Raw genomic sequence first — 14,471 nt, forward strand, 5'->3', positions numbered from 1 at the left:
AAAGTGATAACTCGGTCGGCGATTGAGAAAACAAATTAATCATAAATACTTGGAATAAGACATATTGGTAAAATTAATTTTGAAAAGTTGAATTATCAAAGGCACAGCATATATCACACAAGTCATCAAACGTCGCAAACGTGTAATGTGGACAATGAAATATATATCGTCTTAAACTAGATGTTAGACCTTGATAATATTTAAATGTGTTCAAAGATTATATAAATGTGTTGCAGGGAACCGGTAAATATATCGACTCATCCGACATCGACTTCAACCGGGTCAAATAGTGATAAATTAAAAAGGGTTTTGTCGGGATCATGAAGTTCGACAAGGCAAGCTTTCAATGTATGTACAAAGACACTCACGCCTTTATTTACATGAGATTACTCACTATTATAAGTATAAGAATCACCCATCATTTACCTACTCAAAATAATAATAATTATCATAATAATTATCATAACAAATGAAAGCTACTCGAATTTTACAAACTTTGCGAGATAATCACACATGATAAATACACGCATGTTTTTATCACTTCAGAAAGGGAGGGAAATGTTGTCAGCAATGTGTATACTGGTGTAGCACCTGAATGAGGCGTTGTATCGGAGATCGGGGACGTTGATGTAGACGTCAGTGATGTTGATGAAGTTGACTGCCTTGGAGTAATGTTGTCAGCGATTGTTGTTGGGGTTGTTGTGTCAGTAGTTCTCTGTGCAGAACCTGAAATTAGCGATATTGGTATTGAAATCAATAAGTCGTAACAAGATGCTTGGCAGAGGATGTTGCAGGGTTGGGCTTGGCGATGGGTGATGTTTGTTGTTTAACGCCGCTCTCAGCAATATTCAAGCTATATGACGGCGGTCTGTATATAATCGAGTCTGGACCAGACAATCCAGTGATTGACATCATGGGCATCGTTCCACGCATCGTTTGTCGCCTCTTACGACACGCATAGTCACCTTTTACGGCAAGTATGGGTCGGCGAATTAGAGCGATGGCTGTGTCAGTATGGAGACTCTGTGGGAAGGAAAGATATTCCCTTTTCAGTCATGTCATGACAAAAATAAAAAAAATATGTTTAATATATATACGCAACCAAAAAAGCAGGTATGCACCACATTAAAGTGTTATTATGTATTGTTCCATACAACTGAAGCACGTGCTTTGTACCAGTGGGCCGGAAGTAGAATATGGAACACATAGGTCAAGGACACTATGCTTTCATCCAGGTTCACGATCACCGCTTTTAACAGTATTCTAGATATATCACGGCGTGTCAGCTTAATGTGGGAGGAAAGCCCGAAGTGATGCAGGTCTCAGACGTTTACCACTTCGATGAAACCCATGAGCACGGGTATGGTGCTGACAAACCGAGAAACATAATTGGGGCGAACCGGGATTCGAACCCACAATCAGGTTTCTGGCGTGCCCAAGGGACGCAACTCTGCACAGCGAATCGCGGCGCCTTAGACGACTGGGCCACCCGTGTCCCCAACATTCTGTATGTGATGTATCCTACGTCACTGACTAGGCAACACTAACAGGTGGGATGTTCCAGTCATGCATGGGGGGCACGGGGGGCCCAGTCGTCTAAGGCGCCGCGATTCGCTGTGCAGAGTTGCGTCCCTTGGGCACGCCAGAAACCTATGATTGTGGGTTCGAATCCCGGTTCGCCCCGATTATGTTTCTAGGTTTGTCAGCACCATACCCGTGTTCGTTGGTTTCACCGAAGTGGTAAACGTCTGAGACCTGCATCACTTCGGGCTTTCCTCCCACACTAAGCTGACACGCCGTGATATAACTGGAATAATGTTAAAAGCGGCGTAAAACCCAACTCACTCACTCACTCCAGTCATGCATGAGGACCTGTTCCATTTGTGTGAGGTCAAGTAATGGTTGAGGCTCTCTTTTCACACGTCTCAGTTCATCACGAATGTGTTTGATGTTACAAAGATCTGCCCAGCGCAGACTATTGACTGTCTGTGCCGGAAATTACCCGCTCGAGCAGTATAGGGACGGTAAGACTCGCGAAAGGCTACTTCCGGTACCAGTATTTCCGGTGACAAACCTTTACTCATAAACTAGTTTTGCTTTCGAAATGCGCGACCGCCAAAGCTTACTTTGCTAGACGGGACGAGACCACGCATGGTTGTCACCGCTGTTGACAGCCATCATTGTCGGCTAATTTCGAAATGATAATATCGGTGATTTGTCATTCCTGCAAAGTTTATCGGTTCCTGACAACTGACAATCATTGCAGTACTATCCTTTAGACATGTATTTTATTCGCTTCGGACAGTGTTGTTTTATTATTACGCCTTACGGAGGATGTGTTACGTGTTTCTGTGATTATTTATGAAGATGCAACTTCTAATAGGTAGGCCAAATTACCATGGTACACGAGTATCTGACAGCATATGCATGAGCAGTATCATTGAAGCCTTGCTTTTTACAGTTGGACCAGGCATTAAATAAGGCAAGGTTTAGAGGTTAAAATTTGTAAAATCTATGCTATGAACTTGTAAACGTGAAATTTATTTTATTAAATTATATTCATGGACTCTTTAGTTATGAAAGTAATGAACCAGTCATGTTGTGAAACTTAAACTTAAATATGTATTGTTGGGTCATATTTACTCTCAAACACCTTCAAATTGTTTTTATTATATTTGTCAGTTAGAAGTAGAAAGTTATTTTTCAAATTATTTTTCTTTTTGAAGGAGACAGTTGGGTTTTGTGCATCGTAAAAAAAACATGTTGCGTAACTAATATATTTAGTTTCTATATCAAATATGAATAGATACAACAATGCAGATGTATTTTCCTTTGCACTTTTAGGCTTGCGCTAAAATTTAACTCTCATCCACATCTCCAGGATGAGTGTATGGAAGTTCTTTGTTTCATTGGTAATCTGTTAGTAATCTGTTGTATTATCTGGGTATTTTTTTTACCGATGAACTGGAAATATATTATCATACATTCAATGTCAATTTATGATAAGTTATCCAATGTCAATTCAATATCAATCTTCAGACACATTTCTATTGTGTGGCATTATTCACACGTAAAAAAACAATAAATAAGCTTTAGATTAGTATAAAAGATACTGACTTGTGGTGTCAGGGAGGTGCACGGGAAGGATTTCGGAGTCAACTCGGAAGATGAATTTGCCAGCAACGCCAACGTTAGACAGTTTAGTAATGTTGATGAGTTCCTCAGACTTGGATCCCGGCAGCAGGTACGACTTCATCCCATCACCAGCTAAGAAGCCGCTCTGGAACGCACAATTAGCGGATATGTAGTCAGATATGTATACAGCCAGCTCAGATACACATTGTGAACGTCGCACAGTCAGCGACGTGTACAGCCATCTGAGATACACATTGTGAAGTCACAGAGTCAGATAAATAAGCAGCCAGCTTAGATACACTATGTGAACGTCACAAGTCAGATAGATATACCGCCAGCTTAGATACACAATGTGAACGTCACAAGTCAGATACACATACAGCCAGCTCAGATACACAATGTGAACGTCACAAGTCAGATAAATATACAGCCAGCTCAGATAGACAACGTAAACGTCACAAGTCAGATAAATATACAGCCAGCTTAGATACACAATGTGAACGTCACAAGTCAGATACACATACAGCCAGCTCAGATACACAACGTGAACGTCACAAGTCAGATAAACATACAGTCAGCTCAGATAGACAATGTAAACGTCACAAGTCAGATAAATATACAGCCAGCTCAGATACACAAAGCATTTAGTTGTATTTGAATTATTATGACACCCTGAATACAATCCGACCTCGGCAATGTCGGATAACTCCATTTTATGTACAGTGGGGTTAAGTCTTGTGTAATTTTCACGTCGATTTGCTGCACAAATAATACTGTAACATTAAATGCTGCACATTTCTCCAAACACGGATTGTCGTATCTCTCCCACTTTTGGAAGCGATCGTTCGACCATTGCGTTTATCTACGTTGCCCAGCTGCATCTATGGTGAACAACTCACCATACACTTCCCTCACAAAAGTAACGTCGTCCAATTTACGACGTCATCAGGTTGGGGGCGCACGTTCTTCATTGTTCTGGGTAGTTCTTTACATCCCGCCATGATATAGCTTCACTGCTGCTGAATGCATAATTCAGGAACAGAAACCAAACCTACACCCCACCCCACCCCACCCCACCCCCACCAAGCCCCAAGCCCCAAGCCCCAAGCCCCAAGCCCCAGCCCCCAGCAGGGAGACAGTGCCAATGGTCTCACATGTTGCGCCCGGGTCATCCGCCTGACGTTTTGACTGTGCTGTTTGTTCCCCAGAACAGCGTCTGGTGACAAGAGTCAACCAATCGTCTCTGGACACTCCAAGTTGCTGTGCAGAGGAGCGTCAGTTCGTCGAGCGAGGATCCTCTAGTCTTGGATTCGAACCCCAGATTCACCCATATAGTGAACATTGTCATCACTATACCCATGCTTGGGGGCTTCAGCAAATGTGTAAACTGTTCCATAACTAGATTCGCGTTTTCCTCCCATTTTAACCTGACAGGCCGTGATATAGCTCAAATTCTGTTCACAGCGGTGTCTAACCGAACTCACTCACTCACAAGATAATCGACCATATTCATAACTGAACCTCCACATGCGTTTTATGCATTACTATTGTATCAACTATATATCTCATACTCTTTCAAACAGAACCAACTTACCTGTGTACGAACGGAGGGTTCTGTGCCTTCATATAGAGCCATAAAGTCAGAATTATCATACACCCATTCTATCCTTTCATAGAACAGTATCACGACTGACGCCGTGCCATCAGTTGCCATGGTGATCTGGAATGTGTCGACCTAAAGGAACATAAAAAGAAATGCGTAAAAACAATTGACTTATCAACTATTATAGCTAAAATGGATAGACTTATCATTAAACCGCTCGCATGTTACCAGAAATCAGCGGGCCACTGTAACTTGATCATGCCCTCACATTGCTTTACGACGGGCCATTATCACGCCCGTTGTTAGGTGACGTCATAGGGTAGGGATAGGTGATGTCACGTTCAATAATGACGTCATCTGGTTTGTTTTATGGCGTTCCCATTTTTGTAAAATTGGGTGAGTGACATTCATAATTATTGCAGTAAATAATTCAAAGCCGATATTGTTGTTTCTTGTTATTTTATAACAATTTCCATCCATTTTGCTATAATAACGGTAACGCTCTTTTTCAGGGCATTATCATTTGCAGAAGCCCGAGGTCTTTTCAACTGCCCTCCTTCGTCGGCCAGTTAATGGAAGACCTCGGGCTTCTGCAAATGATAATGCTCTGAAAAATAGCGTTACCCTTATATTATCACCGGCCCGTTTTTGTATTCGATGTTAACCAGTTACACCGGTCGTCTATATTTTGAGTTACTTGTTGAACCTCCTCCACAGGCTGCGCACAAATCTTAACCACAGTCGTCATCCTTTTAAGTGTTCTTTATTCAGACGCCATCGTGGGCTGTCAGTGCGCAATATTGCGAGACCCGGAAGAGGCTATGGTGATAAGTGAAAGTCTACATACTGTTCATTAAAACATTGGGATGGTCCAGAAACAGTGCAGAATTGCGTCCCTTAGACCTATGCCGGGGGTTCCAATCCCGGTTCGCCCTGACTATGTTAATAGGTTTGTCGGTACCATACCGTGGGTTTCACGAGGTACCTGCATCTACAAACCGCATGACTTCGCACCATCCTCTAACATCAAACTCACACGCCGCTATAACTGTCATAGTGTTCATGCCGGCGTCAAACCTAACACACTCACACTCCTGGGCAACTTGCCTTGTTGTCTTCTGACTTATATGTAGCAACATCGGCCCACGTCGCCAACAGTACCCAGGACGGCGTATAGTCTGCCGGGAACTCCTGGTATCGCCTGACGTCTTCGGCGACAGTTTGACGTAATGCTGAAGCCGTACTGAGGACGTACCAGACGGTTCCACTTACGGTTACATCAATGTCAGTGCACAGACCACACACTGCTGGAGTATTTCCGGGATCAGAGGTTGTGTCTTGAAATGTTCCAGCCTTAATGAATGTCACAGAACCATCATTGTTCACCTGGAATGGAAAATTATCTCGTAAATTGACACATTGAAAAAAATAACATTAGTCCATTATATTCCTACAGAAGGGAATTTCTCTTACCTGTTCCAATGACGCTGCAATATATACACCGACATTGTTAAAATCAAACTTGACAAAGCTTTGATTTAATACCATGAATTTGTGTATATTACACAACAAACACTGAGAAATAATTGTTTGTTTTTTTCATCCCGTGTGGCAGCGATAACCTTTAAGAAATGGGTTTTCAACTACGGCGCTGTATCTTTATTCAGGAACACCCATAAACCTATTGACGGGGACACATACAGAAATAGGGCTGACTCTTGTTTTGTTCAGTTTGACAGGAAAGAGAATACCGGCACACTGCATTATGGCGGACCAATGATCGCAAACTCTATGTCTAGATTCTCTTTACAGATTACAAGATACTTGAACAGAATCTGTATAAACCTGCAATTTACAGAAGCTAGACTTTCACTACAACAGAAGGACGCAACATGGATATATGAACACAAGACTAGACTTTCTCTACGACAGAAGGACGCAACACGGATACATGAACACAAGACTAGACTTTCACTACAACAGAAGGACGCAACACGGATATATAAACACAAGGCTAGACTTTCACTACAACAGAAGGACGCAACACGGATATATGAACACAAGGCTATACTTTCACTACAACAGAAGGACGCAACACGGATATATAAACACAAGGATAGACTTTCACTACAACAGAAGGATGCAACACGGATATATAAACACAAGGCTAGACTTTCACTACAACAGAAGGACGCAACACGGATATATAAACACAAGGCTAGACTTTCACTACCACAGATGGATGCAACACGGATATATGAACACACGGCAAGACTTTCACTACCACAGATGGATGCAACACGGATATATGAACACACGGCAAGACTTTCACTACCACAGATGGATGCAACACGGATATATGAACACACGGCAAGACTTTCACTACCACAGATGGATGCAACACGGATATATGAACACACGGCAAGACTTTCACTACGGCAGATTGATGCAACACGGATATATGAACACACGGCAAGACTTTCACTACGGCAGATGGATGCAACACGGATATATGAACACACGGCAAGACTTTCACTACCACAGATGGATGCAACACGGATATATGAACACACGGCAAGACTTTCACTACGGCAGATTGATGCAACACGAATATATGAACACACGGCAAGACTTTCACTACGGCAGATTGATGCAACACGGATATATGAACACACGGCAAGACTTTCACTACCACAGATGGATGCAACACGGATATATGAACACACGGCAAGACTTTCACTACGGCAGATTGATGCAACACGGATATATGAACACACGGCAAGACTTTCACTACGGCAGATGGATGCAACACGGATATATGAACACACGGCAAGACTTTCAATACGGCAGATGGATGCAACAGGGATATATGAATACAAGACTAGACTTTCACTACCACAGATTGATGCAACACGAATATATGAACACACGGCAAGACTTTCACTACCACAGATGGATGCAACACGGATATATGAACACACGGCAAGACTTGCACTACCACAGATGGATGCAACACGGATATATGAACACACGGCAAGACTTTCACTACCACAGATGGATGCAACACGGATATATGAACACACGGCAAGACTTTCACTACGGCAGATGGATGCAACACGGATATATGAATACAAGACTAGCCTTTCACTACCACAGATGGATGCAACACGGATATATGAACACACGGCAAGACTTGCACTACCACAGATGGATGCAACACGAATATATTAACACAAGACTTGACTTTCACTACAACAGAAGGACGCAACACGGATATATGAACACACGGCAAGACTTTCAGTACCACAGATGGATGCAACACGAATATATTAACACAAGACTAGACTTTCACTACAACAGAAGGACGCAACACGGATATATGAACACACGGCAAGACTTGCACTACAACAGATGGATGCAACACGAATATATTAACACAAGACTTGACTTTCACTACAACAGAAGGACGCAACACGGATACATGAACACACGGCAAGACTTGCACTACCACAGATGGATGCAACACGAATATATTAACACAAGTCTAGACTTTCACTACAACAGAAGGACGCAACACGGATATATGAACACACGGCAAGACTGTCACTACCACAGATGGATGCAACACGAATATATGAACACACGGCTAGACTTTCACTAACACAGATGGATGCAACACGGATATATGAATACAAGACTAGACTTTCACTACAACAGATTGATGCAACACGGATATATGAATACAAGACTAGACTTTCACTACAACAGATTGATGCAACACGGATATATGAATACAAGGCTAGACTTTCACTACAACAGAAGGACGCAACACGGATATATGAATACAAGACTAGATTTTCACTACCACAGATGGATGCAACACGGATATATGAACACACGGTAAGACTTGCACTACCACAGATGGATGCAACACGGATATATGAACACACGGCAAGACTTTCACTACCACAGATGGATGCAACACGGATATATGAACACACGGCAAGACTTTCACTACCACAGATGGATGAAACATGGATATATGAATACAAGACTAGCCTTTCACTACAACAGAAGTACGCAACACGGATATATGAATACAAGGCTAGACTTTCTCTTCGACAGAAAGATGCAACACGGATATATGAACACACGGCTAGACTTTCCCCACTACAGATGGATGCAACACGGATATATGAACACAAGACTAGACTTTCTCTTCGACAGATACATGTAGATGCAATACAAATAAATGAAGATAAAGCGACAAAACCCTTTCCATATCCAATAGAAATCTCTGCATAGGCCAGAGTCGATTGTACGATACCAGGTGGTCGCGAAATGTGTGCGAATCCTGCCCAACCTGTGGCTTCCGTCACAAATACATGCAAAGGCAAGTCAAATGTTCATCTAAAAAAACAAAGCTAGTCTGTCTCTACGACCGATGGATGCAACGCGGATATGTGAACACAAGCTAGACCTTCTCTACGGCTAGAAGAACCGACTCGTTGTCACAGTCATATCTGGTAATATATCATGTTGTACATATTGATATCTTCGTAGAAATGTTCAAACCTTTACATTACTTTTACTTATCCTCAGGCAAACACGAACTATTTGTCCACACCAAGACGTTGATTTAGTTAAACCTAACGATGTATGGAATTCCACTGGAGAGTTTACCTTTCTTAGCAAGTCCAAGGAATAACTCCTCTGCTGGTTCCATGTGCAGGACATTGTCGCAACGAGGTATATAGTAAGTGAAATGATAAAAGCTTTACATATGTTTGAGAAAGCGAAAAAACAAACCGATTTGAGCGATTTTGTCGTGACAGTGACCTTTGACCTTCTCGAGACATATGCCAAAGTAATTCTCTTGGTCCACGAGGGATAAGTTCATTTTATATATCGCCTGGTATCAATAACGTATTCAAGACACTACCTCAAGATTGACCTGAACTTGTGACCTAACTGTAGCTTTGACATAAATGACTTTTGATGTGGTAGAATTTTTAAGATACATGTACGTGCAAACTTGAAGTTCCATGCATGTAGATATGACCAAGCCTGAGACAGTTGCAATAATATAATTATGTTGTACGAAAACGTTAACGCTGAACTTGACCTAATCTAACCGACCTTGACGAATCGTGACCAATTGTTTTCTCCCACAGAAGCTTAAAAGCAAATACATAAATACGTGTTGAGAAGCTGCAACCACAAACATATTATCGTGACCTAGATGTTGTCATGCCATTTGCCAAGCTATTTCACAAGACCATTGGAAAGAATGACACCGATACTTGTTTCAATTTAGGAGAAAAATCACCGACAGCTGCAGTAAAATTCCTAACGACAAATAGAAATAATGTAGTATATGTTGTGTATGTTGTCATTTGCATAAGACCCGTGAAAATCCGGGGTAGAATAGGTCTTCAGCAACCCATGTTTTCCGTAAAAGGCGACTGTGCTTGTCGTAAGAGGCGACTAACGGGATCGGGTGGTCAGGCTCGCTGACTTGGTTGACGCATGTTATCTATCTATTGCGTGGATCGAGGCTCATAATATCAATCACAGGATTGCCTGGTCCAGACTCGATTATAAACAGACCGCCGTCATAAAGTTGGAATAATGCTGAATGCAGCGTTAAACAACAAACAAACAAACAAATCACATGCATAAAATAAGAAATGCATAAATATACAGAGAGATAAAGGTTTGAAAAGAAAGATGAATTGCTAATAGAATTGCATGCAGAAAACAAACCCTCTTACTGGAAAGTTTTACTTTATGTTATGAAGAAATCTGCTTCAGCTAACAACATAGCCGCTCTGAAAAAGTATGATACGGACGAACACCCGACAATTTTTACTGATATTGAAAAGACAGAGATACCGAATAAATATTTTCAATCTATATTAGATGTCTGTGATACAAGAACAACTATGCCCGACTTCACATTTCGTACAAAGACAGAGATGAACAACATAGTCATATCTAAAAAGGAAATTGAAGACATAATACAATGTTTGCCTCTGAACAAAGCCTCTGGACCGGATAAAATTAGTCATAAATTATTAAAGAAAACTGTATATTCTATAAGCGAAGCATTGTGTTTACTGTTCAATATGTCACTACAATCAAGTATATTTCCATCAGTGTGGAAAAAAGCAAACGTTATGCCATTATTTAAGAAAGGTGATCACACTATCGTTTCTAATTATAGACCGATATATATCACTCATTAGCTGTATAGGAAAATTGTTTGAGAGAGTTGTGTTCAAACATTTATATAATTACTTTCATGAGAACAAATTGTTGTATAAGTACCAATCTGGGTTTCAGGCTGGTCACTCAACTGTCCATCAACTAATAGAACTTTACCACCAAATTTGTACAGCGCTAGATAACAAAGAAACCTATTGTATTGTATTCTGTGATGTATCAAAAGCCTTTGATCGTGTATGGCACAGTGGGCTTGTGTACAAATTAGAGAGGTATGGTATAAAAGGCCAATTGTTAAAATGGATTACCAGTTACATAAGTAATCGTAGCCAAAGCGTATTTGTGAATGGGGAAATATCCAAACCAAGATACATGAAGGCTGGCGTGCCACAGGGGTCCGTGCTTGGTCCTTTACTCTTTATTGTTTATGTAAATGACATTGCTGATAAATTAGACTGTATGACAAGACTGTTTGCCGACGATACATCGATTGGCATGTCATCCAATGATAACAGTGTACTGGAACGTTCCTTAAGCACAAATTTAGCAATCTTAAGTGAATGGGCGAAACTTTGGCTCATAACTTACAACCCCGAAAAGACTAAATCGGTTCTATTCTCTCGCAGAGACAACAATGGAGGTCTAAAATTATAATTCAACGGAAAAAAATCAGCTCTGTAAACAGTCATAAGCACGTGGGTGTTATGCTTGAAGCCAGTGGCAAATGGTCTTGTCATATAGATACCATAATTAAAACAACTTCCAAGATGATTTACTCAATGAGAAAACTCAAACATCTACTTCACAGAAATACTATTAAGAATATATATAAAATGTTCATAAGACCACACTTTGAATACGCATGTGAGGTTTCGGATGGTTGCACCGAAGGACAAAGTGAGAAATTAGAACAATTACAATTAGAAGCTGCACGCATTGTAACTGGTCTACCTAAATATGCCCCCAGGCATTCATTATATTACGAAACCGGTTGGGAACCCTTAGTTGAACGTAGAAAGAAACTTTTCTTGTATTTTCTTCAAAATTAATCATAACATGGCCCTTCCTATCTAACAGATATTCTACCCAAAACCGTTGCTGCAAAAAACTCATACAGTCTCAGAAACTCTGAAAACATCAGTGTTCCTCTCACAAGACTAAGACATTCGTGTGAATCCTTTTACCCATTGTCTATCCGATTGTGGAACTCTATTCCGAAATTCTAATATTTCTTGTTTTAAAAATTCGTTACAAAAGCACCACCCCACGTCACTTCGCTTATGAAAAAAGAAAAAGAGGTTATCATGCGAGTGTGTAGCCAATATAGTTCCAACTGAAATCTGTTTCTTATACAGTAGCGAAGCAACATATACGCAAACAACAATTGTTTTTAATTGCCTTTCGCGGCAATCAATCGGTCTGTCCGCTAGAGAAACTGCCCTTTGTCAAAGGGAAGCTACTCTAAACCTAGTCTACGAGACGTCACGGCCACAGTCAGACGTTGTTGACAGTCGGTCTGTCGTGTCATAACGTTAAACAGTGTAGTCAGATGTTCACACAGCGACAAAACGAAACAAGGTGACAATTCAAACATATTTCGGCCAAATCCAACTATTTTAATTTGTGGAGAAAGTTTCAAGCCGCAGAGGTCTACAAGCACAGACATGGCTACTGATCCCGCTTGGCTAGGCCTCGTGCCCTCGCAAAATTGTTTCTCCAAAGTTGCCAAAACTTATAAAATGCCTTCGCTACGTCACAGTTAGACACTGATTTTCAGAAAATTAGACTGTTCTTTTGATAATGATAGCAATTATCTCTGTAGTTTATCCAGATTCCCGATGGTTAATTCTGACTCGATCGACGAATAACAAGGGCGACTCCATGTTCGTTTATAAACAGTGAAAGTAGTCCCTACTTGACCGATATTTGCATCTCTATCCGCATATGAACCCAAAGGATATCGTTTTTATCCGTTGGCTTTATCCTGCCGAGAAACCTACCCATTATATGATAAAATATAATATCTTACACACAAAACTGAGATACATGTGCAGTCAATTATTGAATTATGATTTATATAGAATTGGTATAAAAGATCACCCGAACTGTACATGTTCGAATAAATGTGAAAGATTTGTGTAAAGAACTGTTCATTCAACAATCTCTCTCTCTCTCTCTCTCTCTCTCTCTCTCTCTCTCTCTCTCTCTCTCTCTCTCTCTCTCTCTCTCTCTTCCCTCTCTCTCTCTCTTATCTATAGTGTTGTATGCATATATAATGAATTTGAAATTGTGATTTTTTTGTAAATACCAGGGAGAGGACATTCTTAGTTGGAAGAACTTGTCCCCCAATCCCGTTCACTCCTTGTGAATAAATATGTTTAAATCAAAGAAAGATTAAACAATACAAGGTAGATGCTACACTTCCACTAGCATAATGTTTATCTGTTTTCCATATTCTTTTACACACATCCTTTAGGCAAGGGCGTTAACTGACTTTAAAATCCATTTTCCACCCTAGCCTAACTAGAACGTAGCACTACCAGTGGCTATGACGAGTTATATCCCTTTTATGTCCCTCTATTGACCAATCAGATTCCACCTCTCATATCACTTGCATTTGCTTCAAACAAAATGGCGGCGCCCATACAAGATGATCTGAACGATAATCAAGATCTATATTGTAATAAAACTGGTCTTACTCCGCGACGTTTATCAACTCACATGAGCACCTTCATTAAAAACATAAATTAATTTGCAAAATAACAGTCGACGCCCAGTTGATGGGACAAATGCTTTGCAAATACTGCAGTCGACCGAAATTTGCATGTTGAAATCCATCATGTTGTTTACGAACCAAATGTGTGGTTCGTTATATGATTTTGATTGGGCTATGCATTGACTCGTTAGTCCAGCCAAAATGTAACTCCGGAATTCCAGCCTAGTTCGGCAAGGGTGGAAACTGGACTTTTATAGTCCTTGTCTGGGGAAGATGCTTCCACCCGAAGACGATATTGAGGTTATCACGGTAACGGGAGTTTAGAACTAAAGACAATACAGTTCATTTCCCGACACGTGCAAGTTCGTAGCAGATTGAGTGAGTGAGTGAGTTTGGTTTAACGCCACTTTTAACAGTTTTCCAGTTATGTCACGGCGTTCGTAGCAGATTTTCATGTTAATCCAACTACAAAAGCTTCAAACACTGACACATTGCAAAGTGCATTTTTTGTAACAACAAAAATCCTGGCGTAGCTCATGTGATGGAAATTACTAAAAAATAAAGACACACACACACACACACACACACACACACACACACACACACACACACACACACACACACACAAACACACACACACACACACACACACACACACACACACACACACACACACACACACACAACACCCCACACCCACACCCACCCCACCCTAAAAGGATAAAGTATGCGGTGTGCTGGTTTGTCTCGAAAACATCCTCCCCGCTTGATGTAATGGGACAAGGACAGCAC

The 14,471-nt window shown here is 40.9% G+C and overlaps 1 protein-coding gene across 1 annotated transcript in view; it reads right to left on the minus strand.

Annotated features, from left to right (window-relative positions):
• Nucleotides 1-14,471, minus strand: part of LOC124142240 (uncharacterized threonine-rich GPI-anchored glycoprotein PJ4664.02-like) — a 37,515-nt gene that overhangs the window by 14,224 nt on the left and 8,820 nt on the right. The window contains exons 3-6 of the mRNA XM_048399335.1: nucleotides 6,011-6,124; nucleotides 4,730-4,870; nucleotides 3,118-3,280; nucleotides 592-726 (exon numbers count right to left, since the gene is read on the minus strand). Coding sequence (XP_048255292.1) covers nucleotides 592-726; nucleotides 3,118-3,280; nucleotides 4,730-4,870; nucleotides 6,011-6,124 — 553 coding nt within the window. The remainder of the gene's footprint in view (nucleotides 1-591; nucleotides 727-3,117; nucleotides 3,281-4,729; nucleotides 4,871-6,010; nucleotides 6,125-14,471) is intronic.

This window comes from Haliotis rufescens, unplaced genomic scaffold, assembly GCF_023055435.1.
Source record: "Haliotis rufescens isolate VD_foot unplaced genomic scaffold, xgHalRufe1.0.p SCAF_2, whole genome shotgun sequence".
Classification (NCBI taxonomy): domain Eukaryota; kingdom Metazoa; phylum Mollusca; class Gastropoda; order Lepetellida; family Haliotidae; genus Haliotis; species Haliotis rufescens.